This window comes from Oncorhynchus gorbuscha, unplaced genomic scaffold (genome assembly GCF_021184085.1).
Source record: "Oncorhynchus gorbuscha isolate QuinsamMale2020 ecotype Even-year unplaced genomic scaffold, OgorEven_v1.0 Un_scaffold_1138, whole genome shotgun sequence".
In the NCBI taxonomy this organism is placed as follows: domain Eukaryota; kingdom Metazoa; phylum Chordata; class Actinopteri; order Salmoniformes; family Salmonidae; genus Oncorhynchus; species Oncorhynchus gorbuscha.
In genome coordinates, this window is record NW_025746008.1 from 46,255 (window position 1) to 73,841 (window position 27,587).

At 47.8% G+C, this 27,587-nt stretch overlaps 2 protein-coding genes across 6 annotated transcripts in view; one reads left to right on the forward strand and one right to left on the reverse strand.

Moving 5' to 3' along the window:
* Positions 1 to 607: 607 nt before the first annotated feature.
* Positions 608 to 19,889, forward strand: LOC124021606 (heat shock 70 kDa protein 14-like). The gene is made up of 13 exons (XM_046336748.1): positions 608 to 738; positions 1,018 to 1,098; positions 3,260 to 3,342; positions 6,263 to 6,311; positions 6,480 to 6,582; positions 6,795 to 6,990; positions 10,538 to 10,699; positions 17,424 to 17,579; positions 17,905 to 18,007; positions 18,197 to 18,409; positions 18,493 to 18,654; positions 18,827 to 18,894; positions 19,728 to 19,889. Exons 1-13 carry the CDS (start codon positions 682 to 684, stop codon positions 19,804 to 19,806), a joined length of 1,512 nt encoding a protein of 503 aa, XP_046192704.1. The 5' UTR covers positions 608 to 681; the 3' UTR covers positions 19,807 to 19,889.
* Positions 19,890 to 20,522: 633 nt separating this feature from the next.
* LOC124021605 (protein artemis-like) overlaps positions 20,523 to 27,587 on the reverse strand; it is a 33,984-nt gene continuing 26,919 nt past the window's right edge. For 4 of the 5 annotated variants that reach the window (XM_046336745.1, XM_046336746.1, XM_046336743.1 and 1 more), the window contains 4 exons: positions 26,621 to 26,675; positions 26,443 to 26,531; positions 21,600 to 21,694; positions 20,523 to 21,502 (listed from right to left, as the gene is read on the reverse strand). In XM_046336745.1, the coding sequence (XP_046192701.1) occupies positions 20,781 to 21,502; positions 21,600 to 21,694; positions 26,443 to 26,531; positions 26,621 to 26,675 (961 nt within the window). In that variant the 3' untranslated portion in view covers positions 20,523 to 20,780. The remainder of the gene's footprint in view (positions 21,503 to 21,599; positions 21,695 to 26,442; positions 26,532 to 26,620; positions 26,676 to 27,587) is intronic. The other variant, XM_046336744.1, reaches the window with a different exon arrangement.

Below are 27,587 nucleotides of genomic sequence, written 5' to 3' on the forward strand. Positions count from 1 at the left end.
ACAGAACCAACTGAATGTCTAACTATAACTAACTATAGAGGATCTCTACTACACAACATAACCAACTGAATGTCTAACTATAGAGGATCTCTACTACACAACATAACCAACTGAATGTCTAACTATAACTAACTATAGAGGATCTCTACTACACAACAGAACCAACTGAATGTCTAACTATAACTAACTATAGAGGATCTCTACTACACAACATAACCAACTGAATGTCTAACTATAACTAACTATAGAGGATCTCTACTACACAACATAACCAACTGAATGTCTAACTATAACTAACTATAGAGGATCTCTACTACACAACATAACCAACTGAATGTCTAACTATAACTAACTATAGAGGAGCTCTAATACACATTATTCCTATATGTTTATTTTGAATCCAAGCCCCAATCCCTCCAGGAGGCCTTTTGGCCGCCATTGTAAAGAAGAATACTTTATTAACGGACTTGCCGAGTTAAATAAAATAAAAACAGCAGCAACTCTCCGGTACCTGCTGCAAACTACTTCAGCTGACGCCAGACCTCTTCTGATTGGTTTCAGTAAACATCTCCGATTGGCTGAATATTGAGTCAGTTCCTGCAACGTTTTACTCTGATTGGTTTTAAAGTCAAATGAACTTTAACCTTGGTGGTTCAGCTTCGCAGTGATTTCTCAACAAGCATGGCGGCTATAGGAGTACATTTCGGCTACACATGTGCCTGTGTCGCTATTTTTAAGGTATTGTTGCTGCCTGTCGTAATGTTTTTGGTGGCGGGACTAGTCTCTGTTTTCAGTTATGAAGCGGTATATTCAGGAGGTCCGGAAAGATCCGGTTAAACATGTTATGACAATGAGTTAGTTACCGGTAAATCTGGACAATGTTAGAAATGGAGTGAATGAGTTGGCTACCGGTGTTAGCCATCTAGTAAACTAACGCTAAAACAACTTGCTTGGCTTTTAGAGATGATTGTTATCGGTCAGGATGGGAGGATTTTGACAGTGTTGTGTTTTGTTCAGGATGGCCGAGCGGAGGTGGTCGCCAATGACGCCGGAGACCGAGTCACTCCTGCCGTGGTGGCTTACCGAGACACGGAACAGGTATTACATAACGACCTAACATAACGTTTTACTTCAACTATTACATCTGATACATATTTGTATGGGACCAATACAATTTGGTCGGGATAACAAAATTAACAAGGACCTTGTCTTTCATATCAGCGATAAATAATCCAGGTTAAGTTGATACACACCTTAAGGTTAGTGCGTGTTTCCAGAAAACAGATGGAAGACTACAGACCTGTGCTAATTAACTATCGCGCATGCGCAGAACACCTGTGAAATCCCTCGGCTGCAGGTTTCAGGTGTTTCTTTACCAGACTAGCTTTTCAAAAATATAAATGCAACCATTTCAAATATTTTACTGAGTTACAGTTCATATAAGGAAATAAATAAATTAGGCCCCAATCTATGGATTTCACATGACTGGGAATACAGATATGCATCTGTTAAGTTGCCTTGTTTTTAAAAAGGTAATGGGGGTGGATCTACACCCCAGGAAGCATGAGTCTTTTTTTTGTTTTTGGTCCTTTCCAAACACCTCTTTTGGTGATGTTTTACAGGTGGTAGGCTTACCACAGATGGGCATTCATAAAATCACATTTCAGGCAACACTATAGGCCTCAGTAAGCATGGACAGGTAGCGATGTCTTTTTTTTGTGTGTAATCTGGACGTGCCTTGAGTTCCACAGACATTGGTTTTTGGTCCAGTCTGGACAAAATCTGAACCAATCATAATGTCTGTTTGGTTGAGATTTGGTGCGGTGTAGTCCGGTCTTGATTTCAACCTCCACTGACGTTGATTTCTGGTCTGGACCAAATTTGAACCAATCACTGTCTTTGTTTGGTTCAGATTTGTCCAGTATGGACCAGCATTGATTTGGCCAAAACATAGATGTCTATAAATGACATGTTTTCAACTTTCATTCAAAACCAAAAATGAGACGTTTTTTCCCCAACCCCGATGAAACATTTTTCAACGTCCTAGAAAATGTCTTTTCACCTTTTAATTCGGAGCCTTAATTGAATCTAACTTCAACGTCTGGAAAATACTTATTTTACACGTCTTTTCAATGTAATTCTGCTTACTGGGCTTATTCTAGTTTTGCTGGGAGCACGTTTTTGAGTCTCGCCTTGGTCTGTAATTGTTTGTCCGTAGCTTATGCCTACCCATACCCTACCGCCACCGTGGGGCACTCTGTTCACAATGTTGACATCAGCAAACCGCGACCAGTTCTCAACTCTCAGACTGCGAGGGATGGAAAAACCACATGTGCCTGTTTCATGAGCTGAAATAAGATGCCAGAAATGTTCCATTCACACATTATCTCAAATGTTGTGCACAAATGATGTTTACATCCCTGTTAGTGAGCTTTTTTCAGTCTGTAATAAAACCTCTTTGTGGGGGAAAATGTGTTCTGATTGGCTGGGCCTGGCTCCCCGGTGGCTGGGCCTGGCTCCCCGGTGGCTGGGCCTGGCTCCCCGGTGGCTGGGCCTGGCTCCCCGGTGGCTGGGCCTGGCTCCCCGGTGGCTGGGCCTGGCTCCCCGGTGGCTGGGCCCGGCTCCCCGGCGGCTGGGCCCGGCTCCCCGGCGGCTGGGCCCGGCTCCCCGGCGGCTGGGCCCGGCTCCCCGGCGGCTGGGCCCGGCTCCCCGGCGGCTGGGCCCGGCTCCCCGGCGGCTGGGCCCGGCTCCCCGGCGGCTGGGCCCGGCTCCCCGGCGGCTGGGCCTGGCTCCCGGTGGCTGGGCCTGGCTCCCCGGTGGCTGGGCCTGGCTCCCGGTGGCTGGGCCTGGCTCCCGGTGGCTGGGCCTGGCTCCCCGGTGGCTGGGCCTGGCTCCCCGGTGGCTGGGCCCGGCTCCCCGGCGGCTGACTAATTTCCTTGTATGAACCATATCTCAGTAAAATTGTTGCATGTTACATTTTACATTTTTAAGTATAATTAATATTATTTACCTCAAACGATAGAGAAACCTGTTATTACTGTGGTGGTGTACAGAGCATGTAGGATCATATCTCTTGTCATGATGTCCTCTCTCTGTCATCTCACACTGTAACCCTCCCTCTGTCCTGTCCTCCCTCTGTCATCTCACACTGTAACCCTCCCTCTGTCATCTCACACTGTAACCCTCCCTTCACCTCCCTGTTCAATCCGTCTGTCCTATCTTCCATCTGCCTCTCTCTCATCGCTCGCTCTCTCTGCAGATAGTAGGGATTGCGGCTAAGCAGGGTCGTGTCCGAAACGCAGCCAACACTGTGGTTAAAGTCAAACAGGTGCTGGGGAGGAGGTAAGTGTCTGTATTACAGTTGAAGTCGGAAGTTTACGAACACTTAGGTTGGAGTCATTAAAACTAGTTTTTCAACCACTCCACAATTTTCTTGTTAACAAACTATAGTTTTGGCAAATCGGTTAGGACATCTACTTTGTGCATTATAAGTCATTTTTCCAACACATGTTTACAGACAGATTATTTCACTTATAATTCACTGTATCACAATTCCAGTGGGTCAGAAGTTTACATTCACTAAGTTGACTGTGCCTTTAAACAGCTTGGAAAATTCCAGAACATGATGTCATGGCTTTAGAAGCTTCTAATAGGCTAATTGACATCATTTGAGTCAATTGTAGGTTTACCTGTGTATGCATTTCAAGGCTGACCTTCATACTCCGTGCCTCTTTACTTGATATCATGGGAAAATCCAAATAAATCAGCCAAGACCTCTGAAAGAAAAATGTAGACCTCCACAAGTCTGGTTCATCCTTGGGAGCAATTTCCAAACACCTGAAGGTACCACGTTCATCTGTACAAACAATAGTACGCAAGTATAAACACCATGGGACCACGCAGCCGTCATACTGCTCAGGAAGGAGACGCGTTCTGTCTCCTAGAGATTAACGTACTTTACTGCGAAACGTGTAAATCAATCCCAGAACAACAGCAAAGGACCTTGTGAAGATGCTGGAGGAAACGGGTACAAAAGTATATATCCACAGTAAAACAAGTCCTATATCAACATAACCTGAAAGGCCACTCAGCAAGGAAGAAGCCACTGCTCCAAAACCGCCATAAAAAAGCCAGACTACGGTTTGCAACGGCACATGGGAATAAAGATGGTACTTTTTGGAGAAATGTCCTCTGGTCTGATGAAACAAAAATATAACTTTTTGGCCATAATGACCATAGTTATGTTTGGAGGAGAAAGGGGGAGGCTTGCAAGCAGAAGAACGCCATCCCGAACGTGAAGCACGGGGTGGCAGCATCATGTTGTGGGGGTGCTTTGCTGTAGATGGGACTGGTGCACTTCACAAAATAGGTATCATGAGGTAGGAAAATTGTGGATATATTGAAGCAACCTCTCAAGACGCCAGTCAGGAAGTTAAAACTTGGTCAAAGCCCTGACATCAATCCTAAGGAAAATTTGTGTGGCAGAACTGGAAAAAGTGCGTGTGAGCAAGGAGGCCTTCAAACCTGGCTCAGTTACACCAGCTCTGTCAGGAGGAATGGGCCAAAATTCACCCAATTTATTGTGGGAAGCTTGTGGAAGTCTACCCGAACGTTTGACCCAAGTTAAACAATTTAAAGGGCAATGCTGCCAAATACTAATTGAGTGAATGTAAACTTCTGACCCACTGGGAATGTGCTGAAATTAAAGCTGAAATAAATCACTCTCTACTATTATTCTGACATTTCACATTCTTAAAATAAAGTGGTGATCCTAACTGACCTAAGACAGGGAATTTTTACTTGGATTAAATGTCAGGAATAGTGAAACTGAGTTTAAATGTATTTGGCTAAAGTGTATATTAGCTTCTGACTTCAACTGTATGTTCCCAATGTTCTAGAGAATGAACTCACCTCATGTTGTTGGGTTAGGGAGAATGAACTCACCTCATGTTGTTGGGTTAGGGAGAATGAACTCATGTTGTTGGGTTAGGGAGAATGAACTCTTGTTGTTGGGTTAGGGAGAATGAACTCTTGTTGTTGGGTTAGGGAGAATGAACTCTTGTTGTTGGGTTAGGGAGAATGAACTCTTGTTGTTGGGTTAGGGAGAATGAACTCTTGTTGTTGGGTTAGGGAGAATGAACTCTTGTTGTTGGGTTAGGGAGAATGAACTCTTGTTGTTGGGTTAGGGAGAATGAACTCTTGTTGTTGGGTTAGGGAGAATGAACTCTTGTTGTTGGGTTAGGGAGAATGAACTCTTGTTGTTGGGTTAGGGAGAATGAACTCTTGTTGTTGGGTTAGGGAGAATGAACTCTTGTTGTTGGGTTAGGGAGAATGAACTCTTGTTGTTGGGTTAGGGAGAATGAACTCTTGTTGTTGGGTTAGGGAGAATGAACTCTTGTTGTTGGGTTAGGGAGAATGAACTCTTGTTGTTGGGTTAGGGAGAATGAACTCTTGTTGTTGGGTTAGGGAGAATGAACTCTTGTTGTTGGGTTAGGGAGAATGAACTCTTGTTGTTGGGTTAGGGAGAATGAACTCTTGTTGTTGGGTTAGGGAGAATGAACTCTTGTTGTTGGGTTAGGGAGAATGAACTCTTGTTGTTGGGTTAGGGAGAATGAACTCTTGTTGTTGGGTTAGGGAGAATGAACTCTTGTTGTTGGGTTAGGGAGAATGAACTCTTGTTGTTGGGTTAGGGAGAATGAACTCTTGTTGTTGGGTTAGGGAGAATGAACTCTTGTTGTTGGGTTAGGGAGAATGAACTCTTGTTGTTGGGTTAGGGAGAATGAACTCTTGTTGTTGGGTTAGGGAGAATGAACTCTTGTTGTTGGGTTAGGGAGAATGAACTCTTGTTGTTGGGTTAGGGAGAATGAACTCACCTCATGTTGTTGGGTTAGGGAGAATGAACTCACCTCATGTTGTTGGGTTAGGGAGAATGAACTCACCTCATGTTGTTGGGTTAGGGAGAATGAACTCTTGTTGTTGGGTTAGGGAGAATGAACTCTTGTTGTTGGGTTAGGGAGAATGAACTCTTGTTGTTGGGTTAGGGAGAATGAACTCTTGTTGTTGGGTTAGGGAGAATGAACTCTTGTTGTTGGGTTAGGGAGAATGAACTCTTGTTGTTGGGTTAGGGAGAATGAACTCTTGTTGTTGGGTTAGGGAGAATGAACTCATGTTGGGTTAGGGAGAATGAACTCTTGTTGTTGGGTTAGGGAGAATGAACTCATGTTGTTGCTTCTTCCCCTTTTTCCTCTCCTCCTGTCGGCAGTTTTGAGGATCCTGAGGTGCAGACGCATAAAGCTGAGAGTAAATGTCCTGTGAGTTTTCAACCCTCTACCCCCTATTAGACTCTCAGTGATTACCCTGGTATACCTGTCTCTATTAGACTACCTAACACTGTTCTCAGTGATTAACATGTCTGACTACTTAACACTACGTTATGAGTGATATTGTGTAATAGAGAAGCTGATGATTATGTGTTTCAGGTTGTCAACAAGGGAGAGAAGCCAGTGTATGAGATGACTGGAGAGATGACCAGACATGTGGCTCCCCAAGATGTTGCCAAGCTGATCCTACACAAGATGAAAGGTTAGAACACACTGTCCCGATTTCCCCCTGACACTATGCACTAGTGGAGATCCCACATGATTGAATGGGCCTAAGCAATATGGTAGCCTATCAGGGAGCAACTTCAAACTATTGTTGTGAAAACATGTCAGCTCTCCAGCGAGGGGGGGGGGTATAGTACTACAGGTCCACTTGGAACCGGGACACCCTCCCATCTATTGTTGTTTCCATAGAGACGGCTCAATCGGCCTTGGGCGCTGATGTCACAGAGGCTGTCATCACTGTCCCCTTTGAGTTCGCACATGCTCAGAAGGCGGCGTTGCGGGCGGCTGCGGAGGCGGCAGGGTTCCGTGTGTTGAGGCTGATCCACGAGCCAGCTGCTGCTCTACTGGCCTACGGAATCGGACAGGACTGCCCCTCTGGGAAGAGGTACAGACTCCTCCTTCTTCTGTATGAACTACAGGTCGACCGATTTTTATTGGAGAACCAAAAAAAGCCGATACTGAATTAATCTGAAGATTTTTATATGTGTGTTTGTAATAATGACAATTACAACAATACTGAATGAACACTTATTTTAACTTAATACATCTATTTAAGTCTCATAAATAATTACATGTTCAATTTGGTTTAACTAATGTAAAAATGCAGTGTTAGAGGAGAAAGTGCAATATGTCCCATGATAAAAAGCTAACGTTTAAGTTCGTTGCTCAGAACATGAGAACATATGAAAGCTGGTGGTTCAATATTCCCAGTTCTTCAATATTCCCAGTTAAGAAGTTTTAGCTTGTAGTTATAATAGGAATTATGACGCGTCGACTATCTCTCTCTCTACCATTTGTATTTCATATACCTTTTGACTATTGGTTGGTCTTACAGGCACTATAGTATTGGATGGTCTTATAGGTACTATAGTATTGGATGGTCTTATAGGTACTATAGTATTGGATGGTCTTATAGGTACTATAGTATTGGATGGTCTAATAGGTACTATAGTATTGCCAGCCTAATCTATTGGATGGTCTTATAGGCACTATAGTATTGCCAGCCTAATCTATTGGATGGTCTTATAGGTACTATAGTATTGCCAGCCTAATCTATTGGATGGTCTTATAGGCACTATAGTATTGGATGGTCTTATAGGCACTATAGTATTGGATGGTCTTATAGGTACTTTAGTATTGGATGGTCTTATAGGCACTATAGTATTGGATGGTCTTATAGGTACTATAGTATTGGATGGTCTTATAGGTACTATAGTATTGGATGGTCTTATAGGCACTATAGTATTGGATGGTCTTACAGGCACTATAGTATTGGATGGTCTTATAGGTACTATAGTATTGGATGGTCTTATAGGTACTATAGTATTGGATGGTCTTATAGGTACTATAGTATTGGATGGTCTTATAGGTACTATAGTATTGGATGGTCTTACAGGCACTATAGTATTGGATGGTCTTATAGGTACTATAGTATTGGATGGTCTAATAGGTACTATAGTATTGCCAGCCTAATCTATTGGATGGTCTTATAGGCACTATAGTATTGCCAGCCTAATCTATTGGATGGTCTTATAGGTACTATAGTATTGCCAGCCTAATCTATTGGATGGTCTTATAGGCACTATAGTATTGGATGGTCTTATAGGCACTTTAGTATTGGATGGTCTTATAGGTACTATAGTATTGGATGGTCTTATAGGCACTATAGTATTGGATGGTCTTATAGGTACTATAGTATTGGATGGTCTTATAGGTACTATAGTATTGGATGGTCTTATAGGCACTATAGTATTGGATGGTCTTATAGGTACTATAGTATTGGATGGTCTTATAGGTACTATAGTATTGGTTGGTCTTATAGGTACTATAGTATTGGATGGTCTAATAGGTACTATAGTATTGCCAGCCAAATCTATTGGATGGTCTTATAGGCACTATAGTATTGGATGGTCTTATAGGCACTATAGTATTGGATGGTCTTATAGGCACTATAGTATTGGATGGTCTTATAGGTACTATAGTATTGGTTGGTCTTATAGGCACTATAGTATTGGATGGTCTTATAGGTACTATAGTATTGGATGGTCTTATAGGCACTATAGTATTGCCAGTCTAATCTCGGGAGTTGATAGGCTTGAAGTCATAAACAGCGCTGTGCTTCAAGCATTGCTAAGAGCTGTTAGCAAACACAGTGCTGTTTGAATGAATGCTTACGAGCCTGCTGCTGCCTACCATCGCGCAGTCAGACTGCTCTATCAAATCATAGACTTAATTATAATAAACACACAGAAATATGAGCCTGCTGCTGCCTACCACCACTCAGTCAGACTGCTCATAATAAACACACAGAAATACGAGCCTGCTGCTGCCTACCACCACTCAGTCAGACTGCTCATAATAAACACACAGAAATATGAGCCTGCTGCTGCCTACCACCACTCAGTCAGACTGCTCATAATAAACACACAGAAATACGAGCCTGCTGCTGCCTACCACCACTCAGTCAGACTGCTCATAATAAACACACAGAAATACGAGCCTGCTGCTGCCTACCACCACTCAGTCAGACTGCTCATAATAAACACACAGAAATATGAGCCTTTGGTCATTAATATGGTAAAATCTGAAAACTATAATTTCGAAAACAAAACGTTTATTCTTTCGGTGAAATACGGAACCGTCCCTAGTTAATATTGCCTGCTAACATGAATTTCTTAACTAAATATGCAGGTTTAAAAAATATATATTTCTGTGTATTGATTTTAAGGAAGGAATTGATGTTTATGGTTCGGTACATTTGTGCAAAGATTGCTTTTTTTTCAGCAATGCACTTTTGTTAAATCATCACCCGTTTGGTGAAGGTGAAGTCAGCTGTGATTCGATGATAAATTAAAAGGTATTGATTATATGCAACGCAGGATAAGCTGTTTAACCTTGTAATATCATCAACCATGTGTAGATAACTAGCGGTTATGTTAAGATGGATTTTATATCAAAAGTTTAATGATATTAATCTGTCAACCTCTAGTGGTGTGTGAACTGGTGTGGGTGTGTGTGAACTGGTGTGGGTGTGTGTGAACTGGTGTGTGGGTGTGTGTGAACTGGTGTGGGTGAACTGGTGTGGGTGTGTGTGAACTGGTGTGGGTGTGTGTGAACTGGTGTGGGTGTGTGTGAACTGGTGTGGGTGTGTGTGAACTGGTGTGTGGGTGTGTGTGAACTGGTGTGTGGGTGTGTGTGAACTGGTGTGTGGGTGTGTGTGAACTGGTGTGTGTGAACTGGTGTGGGTGAACTGGTGTGGGTGTGTGTGAACTGGTGTGTGGGTGTGTGTGAACTGGTGTGTGGGTGTGTGTGAACTGGTGTGTGGGTGTGTGTGAACTGGTGTGTGGGTGGGTGTGAACTGGTGTGTGGGTGGGTGTGAACTGGTGTGTGGGTGGGTGTGAACTGGTGTGTGGGTGGGTGTGAACTGGTGTGTGGTGTGGGTGGGTGTGAACTGGTGTGTGGGTGGGTGTGAACTGGTGTGTGGGTGGGTGTGAACTGGTGTGTGGGTGGGTGTGAACTGGTGTGTGGGTGGGTGTGAACTGGTGTGTGGGTGGGTGTGAACTGGTGTGTGGGTGGGTGTGAACTGGTGTGTGGGTGGGTGTGAACTGGTGTGTGGGTGGGTGTGAACTGGTGTGTGGGTGGGTGTGAACTGGTGTGTGGGTGGGTGTGAACTGGTGTGTGGGTGGGTGGGTGTGTGGGTGGGTGGGTGTGTGTGAACTGGTGTGTGTGTGAACTGGTGTGTGTGTGAACTGGTGTGTGTGTGTGAACTGGTGTGTGTGTGTGAACTGGTGTGTGTGTGGGTGTGTGTGTGAACTGGTGTGTGTGAACTGGTGTGTGTGAACTGGTGGGTGTGTGTGAACTGGTGTGTGGGTGTGTGTGTGGGTGTGTGTGTGTAGCCATGTCCTGGTGTATAAACTGGTGTGTGTGTGTAGCCATGTCCTGGTGTATAAACTAGGTGGGACGTCTCTGAGTGTGACGGTGCTGCAGGTGAATGGTGGAATGTTCCGGGTTCTGAACACCCACACAGACCACAGCATCGGAGGAGAGAGCTTCACAAGCGCCCTGGCACAGCACCTGGCTGCAGAGTTCAAACGGTAACACACACACACACACACACACACACACACACACACACACACACACACACACACACACACACACACACACACACACACACCTGGTGCAGCGTTCAAACGGTAACACACACACACACACCTGGTGCAGAGTTCAAACGGTAACACACACACACCTGGTGCAGAGTTCAAACGGTAACACACACACACCTGGTGCAGCGTTCAAACAGTAACACACACACACACACCTGGTGCAGCGTTCAAACGGTAACACACACACACACCTGGTGCAGAGTTCAAACGGTAACACACACACACACCTGGTGCAGAGTTCAAACGGTAACACACACACACACCTGGTGCAGAGTTCAAACGGTAACACACACACACACCTGGTGCAGAGTTCAAACGGTAACACACACACACACACACACCTGGTGCAGAGTTCAAACGGTAACACACACACACACACCTGGTGCAGCGTTCAAACGGTAACACACACACACACACCTGGTGCAGCGTTCAAACGGTAACACACACACACACACACCTGGTGCAGCGTTCAAACGGTAACACACACACACACACCTGGTGCAGCGTTCAAACGGTAACACACACACACACACACCTGGTGCAGCGTTCAAACGGTAACACACACACACACCTGGTGCAGAGTTCAAACGGTAACACACACACACACACCTGGTGCAGAGTTCAAACGGTAACACACACACACACACCTGGTGCAGCGTTCAAACGGTAACACACACACACACACACCTGGTGCAGAGTTCAAACGGTAACACACACACACACACACACACACACACACACACCTGGTGCAGAGTTCAAACGGTAACACACACACACACACCTGGTGCAGCGTTCAAACGGTAACACACACACACACACCTGGTGCAGCGTTCAAACGGTAACACACACACACACACCTGGTGCAGCGTTCAAACGGTAACACACACACACACACACACACACCTGGTGCAGCGTTCAAACGGTAACACACACACACACCTGGTGCAGAGTTCAAACGGTAACACACACACACACCTGGTGCAGAGTTCAAACGGTAACACACACACACACCTGGTGCAGAGTTCAAACGGTAACACACACACACACACCTGGTGCAGCGTTCAAACGGTAACACACACACACACACCTGGTGCAGCGTTCAAACGGTAACACACACACACACACCTGGTGCAGCGTTCAAACGGTAACACACACACACACCTGGTGCAGCGTTCAAACGGTAACACACACACACACACCTGGTGCAGCGTTCAAGTGGAACTGACAGCATTTTATCAACATGAAATGGTACAACAACAATCTGTTCCCCAGGATCAATGAGTTTTTATTTTGTACATATTCTGACCACTTGGATGGGGGCCATTTTCACACTTCCACAGAATGTAGGGATGACGTCCGCGTGCCTCCCAGCTGAAACAGAGAATGTAGGGATGACGTCCGCGTGCCTCCCAGCTGAAACACAGAATGTAGCGATGACGTCCGCGTGCCTCCCAGCTGAAACACAGAATTTAGGGATGACGCCCGCGTGCCTCCCAGCTGAAACACAGAATTTAGGGATGACGTCCGCGTGCCTCCCAGCTGAAACACAGAATGTAGGGATGACGTCCGCGTGCCTCCCAGCTGAAACACAGAATGTAGGGATGACGTCCACGTCCCTCCCAGCTGAAACACTTCCGTAGAATGTAGGGATGAGGTCCGTGTCCCTCCCAGCTGAAACACAGAATGTAGGGATGACGTCAGTGTCCCTCCCAGCTGAAACACTTCCATAGAATGTAGGGATGACGTCCGCGTGCCTCCCAGCTGAAACACAGAATGTAGGGATGACGTCCGTGTCCCTCCCAGCTGAAACACTTCCGTAGAATGTAGGGATGATGTCCGCGTGCCTCCCAGCTGAAACACAGAATGTAGGGATGACGTCCGCGTGCCTCCCAGCTGAAACACTTCCATAGAATGTAGGGATGACGTCCGTGTCCCTCCCAGCTGAAACACAGAATGTAGGGATGATGTCCGTGTCCCTCCCAGCTGAAACACAGAATGTAGGGATGACGTCCGTGTCCCTCCCAGCTGAAACACAGAATGTAGGGATGACGTCCGTGTCCCTCCCAGCTGAAACACAGAATGTAGGGATGACGTCCGTGTCCCTCCCAGCTGAAACACTGAATGTAGGGATGACGTCCGTGTCCCTCCCAGCTGAAACACTGAATGTAGGGATGACGTCCGTGTCCCTCCCAGCTGAAACACTGAATGTAGGGATGACGTCCGTGTCCCTCCCAGCTGAAACACTTCCGTAGAATGTAGGGATGATGTCCGCGTGCCTCCCAGCTGAAACACAGAACGTAGGGATGACGTCCGCGTGCCTCCCAGCTGAAACACTTCCATAGAATGTAGGGATGACGTCCGTGTCCCTCCCAGCTGAAACACAGAATGTAGGGATGATGTCCGTGTCCCTCCCAGCTGAAACACAGAATGTAGGGATGACGTCCGTGTCCCTCCCAGCTGAAACACAGAATGTAGGGATGACGTCCGTGTCCCTCCCAGCTGAAACACAGAATGTAGGGATGACGTCCGTGTCCCTCCCAGCTGAAACACAGAATGTAGGGATGACGTCCGTGTCCCTCCCAGCTGAAACACTGAATGTAGGGATGACGTCCGTGTCCCTCCCAGCTGAAACACTGAATGTAGGGATGACGTCCGTGTCCCTCCCAGCTGAAACACAGAATGTAGGGATGACGTCCGTGTCCCTCCCAGCTGAAACACTTCCATAGAATGTAGGGATGACGTCCGCGTGCCTCCCAGCTGAAACACAGAATGTAGGGATGACATCCGTGTCCCTCCCAGCTGAAACACTTCCGTAGAATGTAGGGATGACGTCCGTGTCCCTCCCAGCTGAAACACTTCCATAGAATGTAGGGATGACGTCCGTGTGCCTCCCAGCTGAAACACAGAATGTAGGGATGACATCCGTGTCCCTCCCAGCTGAAACACTTCCGTAGAATGTAGGGATGATGTCCGTGTCCCTCCCAGCTGAAACACAGAATGTAGGGATGACGTCCGTGTCCCTCCCAGCTGAAACACAGAATGTAGGGATGACGTCCGTGTCCCTCCCAGCTGAAACACAGAATGTAGGGATGACGTCCGTGTCCCTCCCAGCTGAAACACAGAATGTAGGGATGACGTCCGTGTCCCTCCCAGCTGAAACACAGAATGTAGGGATGACGTCCGTGTCCCTCCCAGCTGAAACACAGAATGTAGGGATGACGTCCGTGTCCCTCCCAGCTGAAACACAGAATGTAGGGATGACGTCCGTGTCCCTCCCAGCACAGAATGTAGGGAACACAGAATGAAACACAGAATGTAGGGATGACGTCCGTGTCCCTCCCAGCTGAAACACAGAATGTAGGGATGACGTCCGTGTCCCTCCCAGCTGAAACACAGAATGTAGGGATGACGTCCGTGTCCCTCCCAGCTGAAACACAGAATGTAGGGATGACGTCCGTGTCCCTCCCAGCTGAAACACAGAATGTAGGGATGACGTCCGTGTCCCTCCCAGCTGAAACACAGAATGTAGGGATGACGTCCGTGTCCCTCCCAGCTGAAACACAGAATGTAGGGATGACGTCCGTGTCCCTCCCAGCTGAAACACAGAATGTAGGGATGACGTCCGTGTCCCTCCCAGCTGAAACACAGAATGTAGGGATGACGTCCGTGTCCCTCCCAGCTGAAACACAGAATGTAGGGATGACGTCCGTGTCCCTCCCAGCTGAAACACAGAATGTAGGGATGACGTCCGCGTCCCTCCCAGCTGAAACACAGAATGTAGGGATGACGTCCGCGTCCCTCCCAGCTGAAACACAGAATGTAGGGATGACGTCCGCGTCCCTCCCAGCTGAAACACAGAATGTAGGGATGACGTCCGCGTCCCTCCCAGCTGAAACACAGAATGTAGGGATGACGTCCGCGTCCTCCCAGCTGAAACACAGAATGTAGGGATGACGTCCGCGTCCCTCCCAGCTGAAACACAGAATGTAGGGATGACGTCCGCGTCCTCCCAGCTGAAACACAGAATGTAGGGATGTCCCTCCCAGCGAAACACAGAATGTAGGGATGCGTCCCTCCCAGCTGAAACACAGAATGTAGGGATGACGTCCGCGTCCCTCCCAGCTGAAACACAGAATGTAGGGATGACGTCCGCGTCCCTCCCAGCTGAAACACAGAATGTAGGGATGACGTCCGCGTCCCTCCCAGCTGAAACACAGAATGTAGGGATGACGTCCGCGTCCCTCCCAGCTGAAACACAGAATGTAGGGATGACGTCCGCGTCCCTCCCAGCTGAAACACAGAATGTAGGGATGACGTCCGCGTCCCTCCCAGCTGAAACACAGAATGTAGGGATGACGTCCGCGTCCCTCCCAGCTGAAACACAGAATGTAGGGATGACGTCCGCGTCCCTCCCAGCTGAAACACAGAATGTAGGGATGACGTCCGCGTCCCTCCCAGCTGAAACACAGAATGTAGGGATGACGTCCGCGTCCTCCCAGCTGAAACACAGAATGTAGGGATGACGTCCGCGTCCCTCCCAGCTGAAACACAGAATGTAGGGATGACGTCCGCGTCCCTCCCAGCTGAAACACAGAATGTAGGGATGACGTCCGCGTCCCTCCCAGCTGAAACACAGAATGTAGGGATGACGTCCGCGTCCCTCCCAGCTGAAACACAGAATGTAGGGATGACGTCCGCGTCCCTCCCAGCTGAAACACAGAATGTAGGGATGACGTCCGCGTCCCTCCCAGCTGAAACACAGAATGTAGGGATGACGTCCGCGTCCCTCCCAGCTGAAACACAGAATGTAGGGATGACGTCCGCGTCCCTCCCAGCTGAAACACAGAATGTAGGGATGACGTCCGCGTCCCTCCCAGCTGAAACACAGAATGTAGGGATGACGTCCGCGTCCCTCCCAGCTGAAACACAGAATGTAGGGATGACGTCCGCGTCCCTCCCAGCTGAAACACAGAATGTAGGGATGACGTCCGCGTCCCTCCCAGCTGAAACACTTCCATGGGGTGATTATATCATGACCACATTTGGTAACGTTTTGAACTTCGGTGAGGGTTTTCTAGAGGTGAGCCGAAGGCCGACGTCTACGGTCCTTCGTCGGTGATTGGTCAACAGTAGGGATTCTTCATTAAGGTCTTTGTTGTCATTCAACGACCGATTAAAAACTACACCAAACTATTAGTTAGATGTAGTATAAACAGGATGTTAGGAGTAACGCACGGGCCATGTTGAAGCTGTCTGTCTGTCTGTCTGTAGGTCGTATAAACAGGATGTTAGGAGTAACGCACGGGCCATGTTGAAGCTGTCTGTCTGTCTGTCTGTCTGTCTGTCTGTCTGTCTGTCTGTCTGTCTTATAAACAGGATGTTAGAAGTAACGCACGGGCCATGTTGAAGCTGTCTGTCTGTCTGTAGGTCGTATAAACAGGATGCTAGTAGTAACCCACGGGCCATGTTGAAGCTGTCTGTCTGTCTGTCTGTCTGTCTGTAGGCCATGTTGAACGGGCCTGTTCTGTCTGTCTGTCTGTCTGTCTGTCTGTAGGTCGTATAAACAGGATGTTAGTAGTAACCCACGGGCCATGTCGAAGCTTTCCGTCTGTATGTCTGTCTTTAGGTTGTATAAACAGGATGTTAGTAGTAACCCACGGGCCATGTTGAAGCTGTCTGTCTGTCTGTAGGTCGTATAAACAGGATGCTAGTAGTAACCCACGGGCCATGTTGAAGCTGTCTGTCTGTCTGTAGGTCGTATAAACAGGATGTTAGTAGTAACCCACGGGCCATGTTGAAGCTGTCTGTCTGTCTGTCTCTCTGTCTGTAGGTCGTATAAACAGGATGTTAGTAGTAACCCACGGGCCATGTTGAAGCTGTCTGTCTGTCTGTCTGTAGGTCGTATAAACAGGATGCTAGTAGTAACCCACGGGCCATGTTGAAGCTGTCTGTCTGTCTGTCTGTCTGTCGGTCGTATAAACAGGATGTTAGGAGTAACGCACGGGCCATGTTGAAGCTGTCTGTCTCTGTCTGTCTGTCTGTCGTATAAACAGGATGCTAGTAGTAACCCACGGGCCATGTTGAAGCTGTCTGTCTCTCTGTCTGTAGGTCGTATAAACAGGATGTTAGTAGTAACCCACGGGCCATGTTGAAGCTGTCTGTCTCTCTGTCTGTAGGTCGTATAAACAGGATGTTAGTAGTAACCCACGGGCCATGTTGAAGCTGTCTGTCTCTCTGTCTGTAGGTCGTATAAACAGGATGTTAGTAGTAACCCACGGGCCATGTTGAAGCTGTCTGTCTCTCTGTCTGTAGGTCGTATAAACAGGATGTTAGTAGTAACCCACGGGCCATGTTGAAGCTGTCTGTCTCTCTGTCTGTAGGTCGTATAAACAGGATGTTAGTAGTAACCCACGGGCCATGTTGAAGCTGTCTGTCTCTCTGTCTGTAGGTCGTATAAACAGGATGTTAGTAGTAACCCACGGGCCATGTTGAAGCTGTCTGTCTCTCTGTCTGTAGGTCGTATAAACAGGATGTTAGTAGTAACCCACGGGCCATGTTGAAGCTGTCTGTCTCTCTGTCTGTAGGTCGTATAAACAGGATGTTAGTAGTAACCCACGGGCCATGTTGAAGCTGTCTGTCTCTCTGTCTGTAGGTCGTATAAACAGGATGTTAGTAGTAACCCACGGGCCATGTTGAAGCTGATGAATGGAGCAGACATGGCCAAACATTCTCTCTCCACGCTGGGTTCTGCTAATTGCTTCGTTGACTCGCTACACGACGGCATGGACTTCGACTGCAACATCTCCAGGTGACTACACTACCCACAAACCCCTGCTCTCTTACCCACCACAATGTGTATTTTTATTTATTTATTTAACTAGTCAAGTCGGTTAAGAACAAATTCTTATTTACAATGACTGCCTAACCCGAATAACTCTGGGCCAATTATGTGCCGCCTTATGGGACTTCTGATCACGGCCGGTTGAGAGACAGCCCTGAATGGAACCCGGGTCTGTAATGACACCTCTAGTACTGTGATGCAGGGCCTTAGACCGCTGCACACTCCCTCACAATTCCCCTCTTCATACAATGCCACAGGAAAGACACGCTGTGTGGTTTTCTTTTCTTCTCAGGGCCCGTTTTGAGCTGCTGTGTTCTTCCCTGTTCAACAAGAGTGTCCAACCAATCAGAAGCCTGCTGGAGACGACTGGGCTCTCTACTAGCGACATCAACAAGGTAACCCTGACCTACCTAACATGGGTTTGGAAGTTACCATTTGCTTTGATCCCGAGCTAGTTTGGGGGGGGACGTGTCAACGTGTTTGCTTTGATCCCAAGCTAGTTTGGGGGCGTGTCAACGTGTTTGATCCCTAGTTTGGGGGGGGTGGCGTGTTCTCTGCGGGGGGTTTAACACTGTGTGTTCCAGGTGGTTCTCTGTGGGGGCTCTGCGAGGATTCCTCGGCTGCAGCAGATGATCAAAGATCTGTTCGCTGACGTGGAGCTGCTCAGCTCCGCCCCTCCTGATGAGGTCATAGCGGTCGGCGCAGCGATGGAAGCGGGCCTTCTAGTCGGGCGGGAGATTGGCTCCTCCCCAGAGTCTGTTACCGTGGAAGCCTGTGTCTCAGACATTCTGCTCAAGGTACACAGACACACACACACACACACACACAGATCAGTGACTAATAGAGTAGCTTCTGATTGGCTAATCTGTGTGATTGACAGGAGGTGGATGAAACAGGGGCTGAGGTGTTCTCTGTGCTCCTTCCCTCGGGCACGCCCCTTCCTGCTCGGCGACATCACATCCTGTCTGGTCCTGGCCGCCTGGCATCCCTCTGTCTGGAGCTTTACCAGAAAACCACAGAGCAGCCAGAGAGACTGGCCAAGGTACACACACACACACACACACACACACACACACACACACACACACACACACACACACACACACACACACACAACCCCTCCACCAGAGAACCACCGAGACTGGCCAAGGTACGTAAACACACACACACACAACCCCTCCACCAGAGAACCAACAGCTCTCTCTTATCTGCAGATTGTTCTGAGAGACCTGGAGACCAAAGAGGACAACCATGACATTGATGCCGTGGTGACCATGAAGAGGTAACACCCAGCAGCTGTGGACTGGACCTTGTATTTGGACCTGTGTGTTTCAGCTGGGGACTGGACCTTGTATTTGGACCTGTGTGTTTCAGCTGGGGACTGGACCTTGTATTTGGACCTGTGTGTTTCAGCTGGGGACTGGACCTTGTATTTGGACCGTTGTGTTTCAGCTGGGGACTGGACCTTGTATTTGGACCGTTGTGTGTTTCAGCTGGGGACTGGACCTTGTATTTGGACCGTTGTGTGTTTCAGCTGGGGACTGGACCTTGTATTTGGACCGTTGTGTGTTTCAGCTGTGGACTGGACCTTGTATTTGGACCTGTGTGTGTTTCAGCTGGGGACTGGACCTTGTATTTGGACCTGTGTGTGTTTCAGCTGGGGACTGGACCTTGTATTTGGACCTGTGTGTGTTTCAGCTGGGGACTGGACCTTGTATTTGGACCTGTGTGTGTTTCAGCTGGGGACTGGACCTTGTATTTGGACCTGTGTGTGTTTCAGCTGGGGACTGGACCTTGTATTTGGACCGTTGTGTGTTTCAGCTGGGGACTGGACCTTGTATTTGGACCGTTGTGTGTTTCAGCTGGGGACTGGACCTTGTATTTGGACCGTTGTGTGTTTCAGCTGGGGACTGGACCTTGTATTTGGACCGTTGTGTGTTTCAGCTGGGGACTGGACCTTGTATTTGGACCGTTGTGTGTTTCAGCTGGGGACTGGACCTTGTATTTGGACCTGTGTGTGTGTTTTTCAGCTGGGGACTGGACCTTGTATTTGGACCTGTGTGTGTGTGTGTGTGTAACCTGTGTGTGTGTAACCTGTGTGTGTGTGTGTTTCAGGGACGGCTCTCTCCATGTGAGCTGTGTGGAGCAGAACAGTGGGAAGACTGAAGCCATCAGTATATCAGCAGCCTCCTGATTTCACCACCAGCTCCAAGTTAATATCACTATACTTGTTGTTGAAGTTCCTTTTAAAGTTTAAATAAAGACATTTTGGTTTAACTTGGTTCCTTTATTCTCTACATTTCAGAACAGCTACAGACTTTATTCTCTACAGTTCAGAACAGCTACAGACTTTATTCTCTACAGTTCAGAACAGCTACAGACTTTATTCTCTACAGTTCAGAACAGCTACAGACTTTATTCTCTACGGTTCAGAACTGCGTTAGCCTGACAGGAGCAGACTCCAGTTGAGAGACCACAGAAAGACTGTTACTGTGTTCCCTACTGAACATTTCCCAGGGTGGTCGAGGAGTAGCTGTGGTTTCTCTTGGCCCTGATAGGGCCAGGTGTGCAGCAGGCATGTGTGTATAGGGCATGACTATGGTGTCTCTATAACAAAGTAGGGCATGGGTATGATCTGTGTAGATAATGCTATGGCCCCACACATTAAATCGTATATATGCATTCATCAATTGTCTGTTTTTGTCCAACTTCAAGTCAATTATTTTCGGGTGAGGAAGACATTGTCAAGAACCCACAGTCATCCATTAACTCTATAACAGAGATGGACTCTTACATATAACCTGGACATTGAGGGCTTCCACCATTTTAAAGTAGTCACCTGGATGGAGTGATCAGAGTTAAGGTTCAGACATTACTAAGCTACTGTATATCATGGCCAGTTCCGGTCTGCTTAAGGTGATTGCTCTCCCATAGGCACCAATGCATTAGCAGCTGGGTTTGGTCTGTTCAGCTCATTGACTGTATATGAATCAGAAGAAACTAGTGGGTGGAATGTCTTGCTTTCTCTTCCCTCTGTCTATATACAAAGAGGTGGTCAGAGGGACTGACTTCCTGTCCTGGTGACCACTTCCTCTCCAGCGGCCAGTCTCCTGTACAGATCGCTGAGGTCGTCTGGTCCAGGTGTGTGTGAATCTGGTGTAGACTGGGTCAGAGGGACTGACTTCCTGTCCTGGTGACCACTTCCTCTCCAGCGGCCAGTCTCCTGTACAGATCGCTGAGGTCGTCTGGTCCAGGTGTGTGTGAATCTGGCGTAGACGGGATGTCAAAGTCCGATGACACCTGAGACGCCGTTGGCTCTGATTGGTGAGTGTGGCTGCCACTCTCCTCCCCCCCAGCATCCAGATTGGTCAATGCATCTCCCTGACACCGGTCTTCTGATTGGATGAGCAGGCTTTCAGCCTGACTCAGGCCTCGCCCAGCCGAGAGAGGAATTGACGGCGAGGGGAGTTTGGCGTAGTCATCAACAAACAGCTCTGGGGTCTGGGAGCCTGTGATTGGCTGGTTTGGTGTGGAGTGAGAGGGGCTTGTGTCCGAGCAGGAGTGTGGTTGGCTGGTCTGGCTGTCCGTCAGTATCTCCGTGGTGAAAAACTCCTCCCAGCGAGGAGGAGGGGTGCCAGAATTAGACACAGACCCCTCGTCTCTCTCCCCACCTCTCTCTTCTTCCTCCAGGTCTCTCTCCTCCTCATCATCATCATCATTAGATTCGGTACAGTCCATGTAGTCTCCTGTGATGAGAGGCATGTGTGTTAGGGGTAGAGGTTCGTCGGGGGGGTTAGGGAGCGTTGTGGGTGCGGCCTCCTGCATCATCACCCTCTTCCTGACAGGTGCCAGGTCCGCCCCCTCAAACAGCCAATCGGCACAGTCCACATCTGGTATAAACAACAGAGCCAATCACAAAGCAGTGAAATAATGTAGAAAGGATGGTTGGAAGGGATAGCTGGCTGTGGTCAGGAGAGAGAGTCTCACCGTGGGTGTGCTGCTCTGGTCTGGTGCGTTTCAGTGTTCCCAGAGGTCTGTAGATCACAGCGGAAGAGGACACGTCCCTACACATAGACTTCAACCTGGAGACATACGGTTACACATTCACACACATACGGTAACGAATGCAGTGCATTTGGAAAGTATTCAGACCCCTTGTTCCACATATTGTTAGGTTACAGTCTTATTCTACAGTGGAGGAAAACAATTATTCAAGCCATCTACACAAAGCTGATTCACATCAGGGTCAGACCTGATTAGTATTCAGACCCTTTGCACTGAGACTCAATTGAGCTCAGGTGCATCCTGTTTCCATTCATCATCGATGTTTCTACAACTTGGAGTCCACCTGTAAATGATTTGGAAAGGCTCGCACTTGACCGGTAGAGCCAAACCCAAGCCACGAGGTTGAAGGAATCCTCCGTAGAGCTTCGAGACAGGATTGTGTCGAGGCACAGATCTGGGGAAAGGTACCAAAAAATATCTGCAGTATTGAAGGTCCCCAAGAACACAGTGGTCTCCATCATTCTTCAATGGAAGAAGTTTGGAACCACCAAGACTCTTCCTAGAGCTGGCCGCCCAGTCAGGGAGGTGACCAAGAACCTGATGGTTACTCTGGCAGACCTCCAGAGTTCCTCTGTGGAGATGGGTTAACCTTCCAGAAGGACAACAATCTCTGCAGCACTCCACCAATCAGGCCTTTATGGTAGAGTGGCCAGACGGAAGCCACTCTGTTAAAGGCACGACGGCACGCTTGAAGTTAGCCAAAAGGCAGCTAAAGGATTCTCAGACCATGAGAAACAAGATTGAACTCTTTGGCCTGAATGAATGCCAAGTGTCACGTCTGGAGAAAACCAGGCGCCGCTCATCACCTGGACAATACCATCCCTACGGTGAAGCATGGTGGTGGCAGTATCATGCTATGATGATGTTTTTCAGCGGCAGGGATTGAGAGACTAGTCAGGATCTAGGGAGAGATGAACGGAGCAAAGTACAGAGAGATCCTTAGGACATCAGACTGGGGCGAAGGTTCACCTTCCAACAAGACAACGGCCCTAAGCACACAGCCAAGCCAACGCAGGAGTGGCTTTGGGACAAGTCTCTGAATGTCCTTGAGTGGCCCAGCCAGAGCCCGGACTTGAACCTGATCGAACAGCTCTGGAAAGACCTGAAAATAGCTCCGCAGCGACGTTCCCCATCCAACCCGACAGAGCTTGAGGATCTGCAGAGAAGAATGGGAGAAACTCTACAAATACAGGTGTGCCAAACTTGTAGCATCATACCCAAGAATACTTGAGGCTATAAACTCTGCCAAAGGTGCTTCAAAGTACTGAGTAAAGGGTCTGAGTACTTATATAAATGTGATATTTTTTAAATATTTGATACATTTGCAAAAATGTCTTGCTTTGTTATTATGGGGGTATGAGGAGAAAAAAAAACATTTAATCAATTCTAGAATAAAATTTAAAACAGCAAGGGTCCTAAACAGCTGCCCTGGAGAATGCCTGATTCTACCTGGATTATGTTGGAGAGGCTTCCATTAAAGAACACCCTCTGTTCTGTTGGACAGGTAACTCTTCATCCACATTATAGCAGGGGGTATAAAGCCATAACACACATGTCTTTCCAGCAGCAGACTATGATCAATCATGTCCAAATCTGCACTGAAGTCTAACAAGACATCCCCCACAATAATTTTATCATCAATTTCTCTCAGCCAATCATCAGTCATTTGTAAGTGCTGTGCTTGTTGAATGTCCTTCTCCATAAGCGTGCTGAAAGTCTGTTGTCAATTTGTTTAGGGTGAAACAGCATTGTATCTGGTCAAACACCATTTGTTCCAGAGGTTTACTAAGTGTTGGTGGTAACAGGCTGATTGGTTGGCTATTTGAGCCAGTAAAGGGGGCTTTACTATTCTTAGGTGGCAGAATGACTTTAGCTTCCCTCCAAGCCTGAAGGCACACACTCTCTAGTAGGCTTGGATTGAAGATGTGGCAAATAGGAGTGGCAATATCGTCTGTTATCATCCTCAGTAACTTTCCATCGAGATTGTCAGACCCTGGTGGCTTGTCGTTGTTGACAGACAACAATAATCACCTCCTAGACACTGACTTTACGGAATTAAAAAGTACAATTTGTGTCTTTCATTATATGGTCAGATATACTTGGATGTGTAGTGTCAGCATTTGTTGCTGGCATATCATCCCTAAGTTTGCTTATCTTGCCAATGAAAAGTAATTAAAGTAGGTTGAGATGAATGAGCCATCTGTTTCAATGAATGAAGGAGCAGAGTTGGCTTTTTATCCCAAAAATGTGATTTAAGGTTACCCAAAGCTTTTTACTATCATTCTTTATATCATTTAACTTTGTTTCGTAGTGTAAGGGGTTGGGGTATGGGTATTAGGGGGTTGGGGCATGGGTATTAGGGGTTGGGGCATAATGGGATTGGGGCATAATGGGGTATTAGGGGGTTGGGGTATGGTTATTAGGGGGTATGGGTATTAGGGGTTGGGGAATGTTGGGGACTGGGGTATTAGGGGTTGGGGTATGGGTATTAGGGGTTGGGGTATGGGTATTAGGGGTTGGGGAATGTTGGGGACTGGGGTATTAGGGGATTGGGTATTAGGGAGTTGGGGTATGGGTATTAGGGGATTGGGGTATTAGGGAGTTGGGGTATGGGTAATAGGGGATTGGGGTATTAGGGAGTTGGGGTATGGGTATTAGGGGATTGGGGTATTAGGGGATTGGGGTATTAGGGAGTTGGTGTATGGGTATTAGGGGATTGGGGTATTAGGGGTTGGGGTAAGGGTATTAGGGGTTGGGGCAAGGGTATTAGGGGTTGGGGCATAATGGGATTGGGGTATTAGGGGGTTGGGGCATAATGGGGTATTAGGGGTTGGGGCATAATGGGGTATTAGGGAGTTGGGGACTGGGGTATTAGGGGTTGGGGTATGGGTATTAGGGGGTTGGGGAATGTTGGGGACTGGGGTATTAGGGGTTGGGGTATGGGTATTAGGGGTTGGGGTATGGGTATTAGGGGTTGGGGTATGGGTATTAGGGGGTATGGGTATTAGGGGTTTGGGTATTAGGGGGTTGGGGTAGGGGAATTAGGGGTTGGGGTATGGGTATTAGGGGTATGGGTATTAGGGGTATGGGTATTAGGGGTATGGGTATTAGGGGGTAAGGGGTTGGGGTAAGGGTATTAGGGGTTGGGGTATTAGGGGTTGGGGTAAGGGTATTAGGGGTTGGGGTGGGGGTATTAGGGGGTTGGGGCATAATTGGGTATTAGGGGGTTGAGGGAATGTTGGGGACTGGGGTATTAGGGGTTGGGGTATGGGTATTAGGGGGTTGGGGCATGTTGGGGATTGGGGTATGGGTATTAGGGGGTTGGGGCATAATGGGGTATTAGGGGTTGGGGAATGTTGGGGACTGGGGTATTAGGGGGTTGGGGTATGGGTATTAGGGGGTTGGGGCATGTTGGGGATTGGGGACTGGGGTATTAGGGGGTTGGGGCATAATGGGGTATTAGGGGATTGGGGTATGGGTATTAGGGGGTTGGGGCATAATGGGGTATTAGGGAGTTGGGGTGTAGAGAAGACATTCAGTGTATAGAGGATGACTGGCTCACAGCTCCGTGACATCAGCGTAAGTTCGGCCAATAGGAATGACACTGGGGTAGATGTTGATTGGCTGGAGATAAGACAGGAAGTCTTTAATCTGGAAACAGGAAGAATGGGGAATGTTGGGGACTGGGGTATGGGTATTAGGGGGTTGGGGTATGGGTATTAGGGGGTTGGGGAATGTTGGGGACTGGGGTATTAGGGAGTTGGGGTATGGGTATTAGGGAGTTGGGGTATGGGTATTAGGGGGTTGGGGAATGTTGGGGACTGGGGTATTAGGGAGTTGGGGTATGGGTATTAGGGGATTGGGGTATTAGGGAGTTGGGGTATGGGTATTAGGGGATTGGGGTATTAGGGAGTTGGGGTATGGGTATTAGGGGATTGGGGTATTAGGGAGTTGGGGTATGGGTATTAGGGGATTGGGGTATTAGGGAGTTGGGGTATGGGTATTAGGGGATTGGGGTATTAGGGGTTGGGGTAAGGGTATTAGGGGGTTGGGGAAAAGGGTATTAGGGGTTGGGGCATAATGGGGTATTAGGGGTTGGGGCATAATGGGGTATTAGGGAGTTGGGGATTGGGGTATTAGGGGGTTTGGGTATGGGTATTAGGGGGTTGGGGAATGTTGGGGACTGGGGTATTAGGGGTTGGGGTATGGGTATTAGGGGGTTGGGGTAAGGCTATTAGGGATTGGGTATTAGGGGTATGGGTATTAGGGGTTGGGGTAAGGGTATTAGGGGGTTGGGGTAAGGGTATTAGGGGTTGGGGTAAGGGTATTAGGGGTTGGGGCATAATGGGGTATTAGGGGGTTGGGGAATGTTGGGGACTGGGGTATTGTGGTCCTGTGTAGCTCAGTTGGTAGAGCATGGCGCTTGTAACGCCAGGGTAGTGGGTTCGATCCCCGGGACCACCCATACGTAGAATGTATGCACACATGACTGTAAGTCGCTTTGGATAAAAGCGTCTGCTAAATGGCATATATTATTATTATTATTATATTTATTAGGGGTTGGGGAATGTTGGGGACTGGGGTATTAGGGGTTGGGGTATGGGTATTAGGGGTTGGGGAATGTTGGGGATTGGGGTATTAGGGGTTGGGGCATAATGGGGTATTAGGGGTTGGGGTATGGGTATTAGGGGGTTGGGGCATAATGGGGTATTAGGGAGTTGGGGTGTAGAGAAGACATTCAGTGTATAGAGGATGACTGGCTCACAGCTCCGTGACATCAGCGTAAGTTCGGCCAATAGGAATGACACTGGGGTAGATGTTGATTGGCTGGAGATAAGACAGGAAGTCTTTAATCTGGAAACAGGAAGAAGAGAAGAGTATCACACAGAGGCAGACAGGCACAGACCGAGGCAGACAGACAGATAGGCAGGCAGGTGTCTCACCTCAGAGTAGGATGAGTGGAAGGAAAAGCAGGCTCTGTAGGAACTGGCACCTGTCCTGAAAACATTACACATCTGTGTAAGATAATGTGAATGTGTTTCTCTGTGTGTGTGTGTGTGTGTGTGTGTGTGTGTGTGTGTGTGTGTTTCTCTGTGTGTGTGTGTGTGTGTGTGTTTCTCTGTGTGTGTGTGTGTGTGTGTGTTTCTCTGTGTGTGTGTGTGTGTGTGTGTTTCTCTCTGTGTGTGTGTGTGTGTGTGTTTCTCTGTGTGAGTGTGTGTGTGTGTGTGTGTTTCTCTGTGTGTGTGTGTGTGTGTTTCTCTGTGTGTGTGTTTCTCTGTGTGTGTGTGTGTGTTTCTCTGTGTGTGTGTGTGTGTGTGTGTGTTTCTCTGTGTGTGTGTGTGTGTGTGTTTCTCTGTGTGTGTGTGTGTGTGTGTGTGTGTGTGTGTGTGTGTGTGTGTGTGTGTGTGTGTGTGTGTGTGTGTGTGTGTGTGTGTGTGTGTGTGTGTTTCTGTGTGTGTGTGTGTTTCTCTGTGTGTGTGTGTTTCTCTGTGTGTGTGTGTGTGTTTCTCTGTGTGTGTGTGTGTGTTTCTCTGTGTGTGTGTGTGTGTTTCTCTGTGTGTGTGTGTGTGTGTGTGTGTGTGTTTCTCTGTGTGTGTGTGTGTGTGTTTCTCTGTGTGTGTGTGTGTGTGTTTCTCTGTGTTTATCTGTGTGAGTGTGTGTGTGTGTTTCTCTGTGTGTGTGTGTGTGTGTGTGTGTGTTTCTCTGTGTGTGTGTGTTTCTCTCTGTGTGTGTGTGTGTGTGTGTGTGTGTTTCTCTGTGTGTGTGTGTGTGTGTTTCTCTGTGTGTGTGTGTGTGTGTTTCTCTGAGTGTGAGTGTGTGTGTGTTTCTCTGAGTGTGAGTGTGTGTGTGTTTCTCTGAGTGTGTGTGTGTGTGTGTTTCTCTGAGTGTGTGTGTGTGTGTGTTTCTCTG

Coding starts and splice junctions, on each gene's coding strand:
- LOC124021606 (XM_046336748.1), top strand. CDS start 682: ATGGCGGCTATAGGAGTACATTTCGGCTACACATGTGCCTGTGTCGCT. Junction 10,700..17,423: donor CTGGCTGCAGAGTTCAAACG/GTAACACACACA, acceptor CTCTGTCTGTAG/GTCGTATAAACAGGATGTTA. Junction 18,655..18,826: donor AGCCAGAGAGACTGGCCAAG/GTACACACACAC, acceptor TCTTATCTGCAG/ATTGTTCTGAGAGACCTGGA.